A 12,040-nucleotide genomic window follows, 5' to 3' on the forward strand; every position below is an offset into this window, starting at 1 on the left:
TGACTTCACCGAAAGAGAGAGTATGGATCCCTGCAGTCACGAAAACTTTAAATCATTGATCAAGTTTCACAATATATTTAGAAAAAATAGTTGTAGACGAAAATGTGCTGCGCCATAAACAATGTTCCTGGCAGCAAAAAAAAAGCCCGGTTCTGAAATCGCCACTCTTCCACGCTGATTCTTCTATCGGAAGTTTTCTTTATGAGAATTGGCAGCTGAGTCGACTCCACAAACACCTGAATCAGGAGCCCCGTTCAATGGCAAGAAAACGTAGGACCCATGACAAGGTCCGAACAGTACTCCCGTGGCTGCAGATTAATTAGAATAAACGCGCCTTTTAAATCGAGCAAATGTACGAACAATGCAATGGCACACCCACAATCCTTTACATGCCCAGCACTGTGGCCACATCGTGGCAACGCGATTCAACTAACACACACAGCAGCTTTGCGGGTGGCCTGAATGCTGATGTTGAACGTTGGCGTGACCACGTGGACGCCGCTCGTAGCCAAGAGCTGCACAAGAAGCAAAACAGCCTTATCAACGTGACACACGCACACCCAGCACCCCCTGCCGTGCCCACCTTATCGCAGAACACCATCGGCCACTTACGCACGCCGCACAACTACGACAACAACAACCGCCGTTCGCCACTAAAGTGGTGGTGACGTCTCCACGGCGCTTGTGCCAGGCTAGGTGCACCTTGAGGTCACGTGAAGTGTCGTAGGCTCGCTGCTGGCAGGTAACGGGACAGACCCAGGTGTTATGGGGTTAACTGACTTAGAGGTGACTGGCAGATGCACCACTTGCTGTGTTTTAGCCGCCCAGAGCTCAGCTCATTGTTGTAAGCGTCGCTCCTCTGCCCTCCACTGTTGTCGGAGGGCAACTGCCTCCAATTGCCCAGTAGCGTCTTTAACAAGCCTCCTCCACGGAGACCTTGACATCGCTGTTACTAGTCATCGGCAAGTCCACTGGGCTTCATATCCTCGAGTACAACATCAGTTCATCTCTTATCTAGCCCGTGCCGCGCCCATTTAGCCCCCTGTATCCGGCCAAATAGAAATTGCTTGGGCATGCGGTTGCTGGGCATGCGGTGGCTGGGCATGCGGGCTACATGGCCCAGCCAACGCAGCCTCGCCTGCATAGGAGCTCTCTGATGGAATTAAGACCTGACTTCTCAAGGATCTGTGAGTTTCTCACACAATCCAGACTGGCTAAACACAGGATGGATTGTGTAGGCAGACCAACCTGAATGTTTTAAACCAGCGGAAAATTTACTCCTTTAAAGGGCTCACATTTCGCAGGCATAGAGAAGAGAGGGCATAGCTCTTGTCAAGCAGACACGGGGAGCTTTGTATGGAGCAATAGGCCATATAATGTCCACACCGGGCTACACAGCTGATGACAAGATAATGCTGCTCGACTGATTTGAAGTGCTGCTAAACCGCAGCTGGTCATAAGGACACTGCCCAGGTATGGAACCTTCTCGATGCTCTCCACAACTGCCCATCACTCATGGGTAGTGAAGGGGTGGGGTAGTATTTGATGATATAACTTACTCAGGTAGGTACTTTGTTTTGTGGAGCTAATAATAAAAATGTCCATTATCTTAGTAGCATACTCCAGGTTCAGCAGTAGAGTATCAATTACCAGATAATGTTTGACCAAAAAGGAGCCATTCCTTGACTGCACCCGGGCTTCGATTGTTGTATCTATACCAGATCGAAATTCCACCAGCACAGTCATGGAATAACTCTTTGGTTCTTTCGGTAAAGTCACGTAGAAAATAAATAAATTAAGTAATAGAATAAACGTTTTGATTGCAACACAAGCAACCGTCATCAGGTAAGAATGAATGAGAAAACAAACCTAGTAAACTTAGAAATGTAATGCAATACAACAAAGAGAGTCGGCTAACACAACAGTCAACAGCCTACCTGGTTGATTACGTTTTTCCAAAGATTGCTAAATTTGAGAGAGAGACAAAACAAAGACACAGACACACACAGACACACAGACGGTTGCTTGTGTTGCAACCGAAACGTCGTATTCTATTATTAAATTTATTTTCTTTCTACGTGACTTTACCGAAGGAACCAAAGAGTAATTCCTGCAGTCACGAAAGCTTCTCATCAGGTTTTAGTCATGGAATTATTCTCGAACGACATGGTCAACGAAGAGGTTGAATAGTGTAGGGGGCCAGAGGACATTCCAGTCGCACCCCAAGGTGAACAGAAAATAGCTCTGACTCCTTAACATGCAGATTTACCTGGGCATGCTCGCCATCATGAAGGTCCTTAATGATTGTGAGCAAAGGGTCAGGGACTCCGAAAGCACGAAGAGTAACCAAGACCCCTGGCCTACTTATATTACCATAGGCCTTGAGCAGGTGCATAAAGGTGAGATGTAGGTCCTGTTGAAATTCCCTACACTTCTAATGTCGTGAAATACCGCCCCGGCCTGAAACCACATTGAGGCTCCGCAAGCCTCTCCTCAGTGCGCTGCCTGGCAAGGCAAGGCAATGTTGGATAACCCTTGGCAGGATCTTTCCCAGCAAACGGAGGAGAGAGATGCAACGATAGTTGTCACAAGATTATTTTGGTGTTATCACTGTGGATTTGATAAGGTGATTAAGTGGAGAGGTTACCAGCTCCTCACATGCACTAATAAAAACAGAAAAAACTAACAGAGGCGCACTGAAAGCTAAAAGAGCAGACACACAAATAAATACGCAAACCAACATACAGCTACACACACAGACGTACAAAGATCCCCGCATATCCTTAAGAGACCGTTGGAGAAAGTGCTGTTAGCGAGCACCTATTAAGGCTGGCACGGCACACAAGGGGGTGGGTGGCCAGAACCACGCCCGGCCACCTTTGTCTCCCCAGTACTGTTTACACACCGCACCAGATACTCATTTGAGTCAACCTAGGGGAGGCCCAGGACCTGTTCACTTTATCGTCGTGTTGGCCGTGAGCGGTAATCGAACCCGGGTCCATTCATTCAGAACAAAAATCATCCCAGCTCACGTTTCCCCAAACGTATCTGGGCACCTCTTGTGGTCTATGATGGGTGAATCGATACATGGCGGCTCGATCGACATTGCGACAACGCCACGTACCGGGCGTGATCACGAGCTCCACGTTCCGGTGCATGCTCTCCGGCACGATGAGCTTCCCCGCGTCTCTCGCCGTCAGGTTGCTCAGCACGAGCTCGCAGTTGGGGTTGCTCGTCATTTCGATCCGACCGTCGAATTGCTCCGAGGCAGGTTTGCCCTCCGCGCACTCTTGAAAGTCGGGCAACCAGAACCAGTGGTTCACATCGGATGCCTCGGTGCAGTTCAACACAACGGTGCCTCCCTCCTGTACCCGCTTCACCAGCACCTGCTGTTCCGCCATGCATCCTGCAGGCAGAGAGGAGGCACGAGTTCATGGCGTGGGCAAGTGGGTTTCAACCGAAATGCTGTCCCAATAAACGGCTCGTAAGACGATGCGCCTATGCCCTCAAAACCTCAGGACTTGAGGGTGCCAACAATATACCGTAAGATATTTCAGGGGTTATAGGTATGCTAATGGCCACCTGCATCTGCAAACTATTCTTAGATTGAGATGCTAATCAAGCTAGGCAGGCTCTTTGGCAATTCGAGCCCATATCTGAGATGTGAAAACCCACAAACCGCAGGTTTAAAAAAGTAACTTGGGTTGCCCTTGATTGATTTCCCACAACCACCAAACAACGTATTGAAGCACACATTTTCATGCTTTTATCCAACTTAAAAAAATATCAAACAGGATCTTTGTCAATTCCAAACATCGTCAAAACCGAAGTGAAATCTGTAATGCACAGGCCAATGATCCAATGTGAGCACTGTGAGAATAGAAGATTCAAAATGCAAACAATCGTCAAATGGAGGATGGGTATTGTTCCAGTGGTGGATTTAAGCGTCTGGATAGGGGGTAGCCAGGCTAGGGGTCTGGATGGCTCGTTTAGGGGTCTGGATGGCTCGTTCAGGGGTCTGGTTGGCGAGGTTAGGGCCCACGGCTGCTTGCCTCGTGTGGGTCACTCCCTATTAGATTGCCCCTCCTCCTTTTGAAAAATAGGGTCTCTTCACTTTGTGTTCACTTTTATTTTGTTTACGTTTAGAATATCAGACACCTGTCTTGGGCAGGTACTAAGTAATTAAAACATTCTGCATTTCCTTCAAAGTGGTCTAACATTTTGCTCAATACGTGCGTAAGTTCGGCGGAGCAATAAATTGACTTTCTGTTGGCCATGTGTCCTCATGTAGTTGGTCCACGTGATGTCTACAGCCACGAGAGGTCCTCCAATGCTGGCACCATCCGATGACAGACGCAAGGAATCTATTTTACGAATCAAGTGTCACTCGAGAATCAGGGGAGTCGGTAAGGAGAATGATGGTGCGTGCCAGGTTACGTTACTCGGAGCAAAAACGCCAGGTGATCGAAACCCTTTGTCTGTGCCCTCCAACCCCGGACCTGCTTACCCCCCCCCCAAACCTCCCTACGGTCCTGCAGTCCCCATGGGAAGTCTCCGGCTTGGGTGAGAGGCAGTGCCGGATTATCCTCGTAGCACAAGTAGCTACATATGTAGTAGCTATGGGCCCCGCACTTGGAAGGGGCCTGCGCTAAATGCTTTCAAGGTATAAATTCCGGTTCAGTAATTCTGCACTTGCTCTATTACTATAGTACTATACTGCCTTCAACTTTTACGAACGACTGCGTGTTTAAGGTTAGCGATTTGTCGTATTATCTGGCTGCATAGCGAATGGAAAAAATACAATTACTTTACTATGCAAGTAAAAAATGTGTTTTATATTTATGTGTTTTATTTATTTAGAGCCCCTTTATAACATGCTACAGGCCCCTCCTCGAGCTTGATCCGGCGCTGGTGAGAGGTGGCCGAGGTAGGCGGCGGGGACGATGTAGGAGGGATGAGAGATTGGCCACTCACCCAGCAGCGCACCGAGCAAGGCGCTGACAAGGAGGAGGAGGAGGTCCCACGGCGGCCGCATGGCCCTGGACACTGTCCCTGCAGGAGAGACGCAAGGGGTTAGCGCCGGTCTCTACAGCCCCCCACGGACTTCACAGGTCCCCCGTGTAGCCTTCAAAAAAATAGACTGTTGGGGCAACTTATCTACTTAACCACTCTGGCTTCTCAGTGTGCTGTGAAGAAGAGACATTTCCCTAAACATCCTCTATTTTTTATGTTATATTTCTTGTTAAGGCATTGGTGTTGGTAATTGGTGCGTGTGCACCACTGTCAGTGCAGTATCTCCAGTTGTCCTATTTCGGGATGTTTTCCAACTCCATACACGAGCGACATTTTGTCAGAACAAGGATAGCCAAAGGAACATTCAAAGATCCCCCGTATAGTCTTCAACAGTCTGTTGGGGCAAGTGCTGTTAGCGAGTAGCGCCTACGAAGGCCGGCACGGTGCAAGAGGGGGTGGGTAGCCAGCACCACGCCCCACCGAAGCAGGTTACTCATTTTAGGTCGAGTCAACCTAGGGGAGGCCTTGGACCGGTCCAGATAATCGTCACTGGTGTTGGTCGTGAGCGGGAATCGAACTTGGGTCTCCGGGTTCGCAGCGCAGCGCGCTAACCGCTCCATTACCGCACAGACCATAGAATCACACATTAATGCTTAATGAGCCAATGTTACGTATCTTCCTCCCTTGTTGAAAACATTTTATTGCATCTTAATCATGCATCATCACGTCGATTTATGTGCACGTACCCATTGATGAATCAAGTCGCCGAATATAGGAACAATAAAACAGGCATGCCAGGCCACCAGATTTCAGTATAAACAAGGCAATAAAATATTTAAGCGAACAAAACAATGGCAATACTGTGTCAACACATTGGTCTGAAGCACACGACTGACCTCTGGAGGTGACAGATGCAGCTGACCTGGTTGCGTGTTGCAGAGAAGAAGCTGTTGTGTCCGTGGCACACAGACTGTGCCCACGGGGATTGGGACCAGCAGTCGCCAGGAGCCCTCCGTGCCAGCCACACGCGAGTCCTGACCGTGCCAACGAGCCACGCGGACCCCACTGGGCACCAACGACACCCGTGGCCCTCCGTGCCAGTCTGTGACCGAGCCCCGCTTTCAGTGTATCTTCGAAAAATGAGTCGCATTTAGATTTCCGCCAGATACGATCAGCGTCACAAACAAGTCTTGTGGCGACACGGGCTGCCCGCAACAACACAGGGCCCAGCGGCCAGACCGCCGGCATCAGCTGTGACCCACAGGCTGTGAGTGTAACGACACAGCAGTGTTTGCGCCCTTACCCACAGACACAACAACAACAACACCCTTGTATAATAAAGCTACGGCCGACAACACCGATGCCACGCATTTAAAACGACGCTCGCGCCACTTTTTGGTTCATTCGGTAAAGTCTATTATTATTATTTAATTATTATATTTCTTCGTGACTTTACCGAAAAAACCAAATAGTAATCCCTGCAGTCACGAAAGCTTCGAATCTAGTTTACACTCACGTCTACAAGCTAAAGCCATCACCTCCATTTACTATGGCAATACCCACACCTACGTAGAGCCTACATCCATCGATATCTACACACGTACAACACCCAAAGACTGCACACCCAAACACTTAAAACGTCATGAAAATGTATAAGTGACAACCATCATTTCTTTAGAGCTGCTTTTTGTGTTTCGTTTGTTGTCCTTTCCCCGCACTTCCGATTAGCACGGTTGCCTACGTACGGCGCGTTAGAAGTTCAACATGCATAGGTACAACACCTGGACAAATGCTGTACAACGCCCACACCTACGGTTTAACAGGTAGGCTTTTAGCTACCAATATCCATAAGAGGTGTGTTGTGTTAGATCGCGTAAATATAAACGTGTTGTTAAACCCGCCACCACCCGACACAGCCAATGAGTAAGGTTTGTCACGTCAACAAAGCGAGCCAATTCGTTACCAGTACAGCACACCGGTATGTTGGAGAGTAACCCCGCAACATTTAAATATCTGGCTGTCGCCTGATGATGCTGGTTGTAATTACTGGTGAAACACGGGTGTGCTGTACGATACATACACGGTTAGCGTGACAGGCCAACAGCGCCTCTGTACACATTATTACCACGCGATGAGTGAATGATTGCATTGGCTAAGCTGTGCCTGTAAGTGTGGCCGGTTGTACATTGGTGTCCACCGTTCAACGACTGAACATTGAGTGTGCGCTCACTCTGACCCTCGCACCTGCGATTAGCACGGTTGGCTACGTGCGTTGCGCGAATGAAGTTCAACGCGCACACGAGATGAAGTGTGCTTTGATGAATGAAGCACATTCACCAGGGAGTCCATCAACCACGGGTCCGTGGACATTTGGACATTTATTAAACAAATTCAAGCAAAACACACGGGCGCGGGTTGATCAACGACTCCGCGGGTGATATGCGATTCCGTTGGCCGCTGACGGAACGCCGCAGGTCACGAACCCTCCGAGATGTGGGGCTCCCGGTTGGCATTGAGAGGAAAGTGGAACTCGCGAACATTCGAGACCTCCACCCACCACCCCACCCGCGCACACGCCCCCGATGTGAAGATTTTCGACGCCGCGGGCAAATCGCCCTCATCTGCTGCGGCGCAAGGGCCAAAGTTAGTTTCACAACTCGAGAGGCAGCGTGCCGAGCCATCACAGGGCTCTCCCCGCAGCAACGAACACATCTCACAAACTCCGGTAATCGCATGCGCTCTCTTTAAATACAACAGCCGTAAAGTCAACGTTGTCGCCGGACAAAACTGCACGCATTGACACTGGTGGGGGGGAGGGGGAAGTATGCTTTGAAATTGTTTCTTCGCATTTGTACAAATGTTCACAATTCCCTTTCGATCTCGTGGCCACGTGTGTGCCTGGGGCAAAGCAGCGGCGTCGTCTCAGTGGTGACTCGGTTTCTCGACAACCGCTCACATGCGTTCTTGGCCGTTTTAAAATATCAACAATCAGACAACTTAATATTGTCGCAATTTCTGGGGGGGGGGGGGTGCTATGTGATTCAATAATGCGATGTGATTCAATAATCTTACCGTCCCATTTATGCCATTCATCGTTTGATTTAATCTCCTCTGCGCAGTTTTGTTCACTCCATGAACCTAAACATGATGCCATTTGCACACGATTTGCATACCCTGGTAATGATCGATTCTTATACACGTGGTTCAGTGCATGCATTGTGTGCATTAGATAAACTAAACTATTACATTTTACCAGGTAAGGCCCACTGATCTATATTGTTCTTTTTCAGAAGCGACCTGGCCATAAATGAAAGCTCAACGAAGTGGACATTGATATCAGCCAAATACTCTTAAACGCGAGATGTTGATTCGAAATGTGGAGGAAAAAAACCGGAGGACCCGGTGACAAATCGACGCGACCACGGGGAGATAGAGACACGCAAACTCCAAATTTACGGCAGGCATTGTCAGGGTCGGGATCGCACCCACGCCCTCCTGTAGACCAGGCGAGGCAGATAACATCTCGCCACCACGAAGCATCGCGAGGCGCCCTGCGTAATCGCCACCACCCAGGCGCTGCCGCGTGCTGCGTTCAGCAGTGCAGCCGGGCACGGGCGCGCGACTGCCAGCACAGCGAGCAGCAGGTGCTGCTGCCCAGCGCAGTCCAAGTCCCATGGGGCGTTGCGATCCATACGGAGCGGACTGGTGGCTTCACGTCTCGCACCACTCCGTTTCGTAGTGCGACGCTTCTTCACGTCTTGCTGAGCATCGGCCAATGCAGGGGCAATTTAATTGTAAAATAAGCCAGGCTTAAAACATATTAATAGAGGCCTGCAGAGCTTGGGCAATTGTTGGTGCTGGCTCACCGCCTGGCTGCGTTGCCACTGGACATCTGCGAATAATAGCGTTGTAGCTCATCAGATTCCTCCGGGAGAAATAAATATTCAGATTCTGACTCGTCTGTGGTTCCGCAAGCCTCCTTATGCTGCGGATGGCGCAGCGTTGCGGGATGGAGTTGACATGAGTTTTTACGCTTTACAAAGCTTGCGATAAAGTAAACTAACATGCCTTCGCCTGCACAAGCTCTCTGCAGAGTTCATAATGGCTTCCTCATGAGCAATTGGCCACGTCACTTCTCGTGATTTTTCCTCGCGTTGCGAATCAATGCTGTCCCTTTGCACCATCTGTGCCTGTTACGTATAACGAGCTCAACATTGTCATGCGCATTACGGTCAGAGTGACCGCGGACACCTCTAAGCATCAATACCGCACGATCTTTCACAATTGTAAATATATTTTTATTCCAGACGCGGCTACAAGTCGCTATCGCTGCACCTGCTCCCGTCCATCGGTCGCATTCCTGCTGCTCCTGATGCGGCCTTCAGCCGCCGACGAGGGGCTCGGACAGCGAAGCCCAGGGGAGTAGCCACGCCGGGGCACACGACAACAACACTGCCGTGCCCCCCCCCCCTCCTCCCACCCCCCCCCCTCCCCCCAATAAGTGGCTCTGCACAGCCGTCACACCGCGAGACCACACACGTACCAACAATAGCCACTAAGTGCCCGTGACGTCATCGCGGTGCTTGTGCCAGGGTACGTGCACTTTGAAGGCCACGTTGAGAGTCAAACGCCGCCTGGCAGGAGGTCACGGGACCGACCCGGGTGCCCATGGCTTGACGGCCCGAGACGGCCGGCAGATGCACACACCCCGAGTAGCGGCACGCACCGTCTCCGAACCCCACGGCGCAGGGCCTGTATGCACCAGCGCTTGCGCGTCGGGGCTCGGCGGGCCACGTGGAAGCGAACGAGGGGTCTGCGACGAGTGGTGGTGGAGCAGACCCCATGAGGACTCGAGCCGGCGTGGGCCGCCCTGGCACGGCGATGCGAGACTCCCGGTGCGCCGCCCCCACGACCCCCGCCGCTCTCCGCCGGCGCCACCGGGGGCCGCTCAGTCTCCGCCGGGCCGCGCGGGGAGCCTGGCGGCTTACTGCTGCGCATAGGCCATGTCCCGCTTGGCCTTCAGTTTGCTCAGGCGCATCATCAGGTGGTTGTTTGTCGTCTCCATCTCGTCCAGCTTCTCCAGGGCCAGATGAAGCTGCGGTTGTGCGAGCGGCACGTTCACACACAAAGGCCCCCGTAGAGTCAGTGCCGGATTAAGCTGGTGCGGGGCCTGTAGCATGTGTTATAAAGCGGCACTAAAAAAAATATATTAAAACACGCATTTTTTTACTTGCATAGTAAAGTAATTGTATTTTTGTCATTTTCTATACAGCCAGATAATACGACAAATCGCTAACCTTAAACACCCAGTCGTTCATAAAAGTTGAAGGCAGTATAGTACTACAGTAATAGAGCAAGTGCAGAATCACTGAACCGGAATTGATAGCTCTAAAGCATTTAGCGCGGGGCCCTTGAAAGTGCGGGGCTCGTAGCTACTACATATGTAGCTACTACAAATGTAGCTACTTGTGCTACTAGGATAATCCGGCACTAAGCATAGGCGAGTGCTGTGAGCCATACTAATGTTCAGCCCTTTGTCGATGTGCTGCAGGTTGGTGGCTTCCACGCGGCGTGTCACCCAAGGAAGCTGTCTCAGTATACTTCACCAAATTGGTCAGTGTGGGTTGGTGAATGGGGGGGGTGGAGAGGCCCAGAAGCGGTTCAGATGGCACCCGCCATTGATGTTAGCCGTGGCCGGGAATCGAACTCAGGTTGCCGGGTTCACAGCGCTGTGAGCCAACTCCTGCGCCATAATTCCCTCCCTCCCTTCCCCCAAGTACTGTTATCGATTACCCACGCAGGCCGGCATAGCACGCGAGGGGATGGCGCGGCAAGCATCATACCAGGTTGCCTTCTTCTCGCCAGCGCTGATGATAAGACGCACCACCAACGACCCCGTGAGCACGAATAAAACTCGGTTATCCGAGTTGGCAGTGCTCAGCGCGGACCGTCGCGTGACCACTCGCCACATATCAAGACGCGTTCACGTGCGGACATCGGGGCCGTCCATAAATGACGTCACGCGATTTTTGACGTTTTTTGACCCCCCCCCCCCTCGTCACACGGCGTCACAAAAAGTCAGACCCCCCGTCACACATCGTCACAAATGTCTGACCCCACCCCCCCCCCCCTAGGTGCGTGACGTCATTTATGGACGGCCCCATAGGCGCAGCAAGAGCCGGTGTCTCGCCTCTCTCTGGAGCCTCCTCCGATCCGCCTTGATCTCATCCTGCTCCTTCTCTGCTCCATCCGCTGCTGCCTTGTGCCGGGAAATGTGTCCCTGTAACCGCAGTATCTGTCTCCATGCACGCACACACACATTGTGTGAAGACAAAGATCGCCCGTGTAGCCTTAACAGGCTGTCGGAGAAAGTGCTGTTAGCGGGTAGCACCCATGAAGGCCGGCACGCCACACAAAGGGGGTGGGTGGCCGGCACCACGACTGTCTCCATAGTGGCGATGTCTTTACACACCATACTAGTTGCTCATTTGAGGATGAGTCGACCTAGGGGAGGTCCACGAACGGTTCGGATATTCATCGCCGATGGTGGCCGTGAGTGGGAATTGATCTCTGGTCGCTGGGTTCATAGGGCAGCGTGCTAACCGCAAATGTACAAATGTACACACACAAACGTACGCACGCTCACACATGCACATTTGGAATCGGAAATATGCAAGCAAAAGTATTCTCATAATCAGAACCCCCAAGTGTGGATGACACATAGCACCCACGTGTGTGCATTGTACCAACTGCCATGATAACGTTTTTTTTTTTACACAAACTACGAAGATGATTCCGAGTATTGGTGGTGCGATTAGAGAGAGCCTGGCTGAGCCAGATTACACAAAGGGCACCAAAAACATGAAATGGTGACGCTGCTGCTGCGTCGGCACCACGGCTGTGGCCTTAAATGGAAAACATAATGGAACGTTTTGGCAAATGGCCCTTCTTACCATTGAAGAAGGGCCATTAGGACCATTGCCTGAAACGTTGTCCTCAGGTGGAAAAAATATAATCCAGCAGTGGA

At 51.0% G+C, this 12,040-nt stretch overlaps 1 protein-coding gene across 1 annotated transcript in view; it reads right to left on the bottom strand.

Moving 5' to 3' along the window:
* Nucleotides 1-9,582: 9,582 nt before the first annotated feature.
* LOC144931542 (leucine-rich repeat flightless-interacting protein 2-like) overlaps nt 9,583-12,040 on the bottom strand; it is a 31,807-nt gene continuing 29,349 nt past the window's right edge. The window contains exons 21-22 of the mRNA XM_078855541.1: nt 11,204-11,308; nt 9,583-10,108 (exon numbers count right to left, since the gene is read on the bottom strand). Coding sequence (XP_078711667.1) covers nt 9,998-10,108; nt 11,204-11,308 — 216 coding nt within the window. The 3' untranslated portion in view covers nt 9,583-9,997. The remainder of the gene's footprint in view (nt 10,109-11,203; nt 11,309-12,040) is intronic.

Source organism: Lampetra fluviatilis, chromosome 1 (assembly GCF_964198595.1).
Source record: "Lampetra fluviatilis chromosome 1, kcLamFluv1.1, whole genome shotgun sequence".
Taxonomy (NCBI): Eukaryota; Metazoa; Chordata; class Hyperoartia; order Petromyzontiformes; family Petromyzontidae; genus Lampetra; species Lampetra fluviatilis.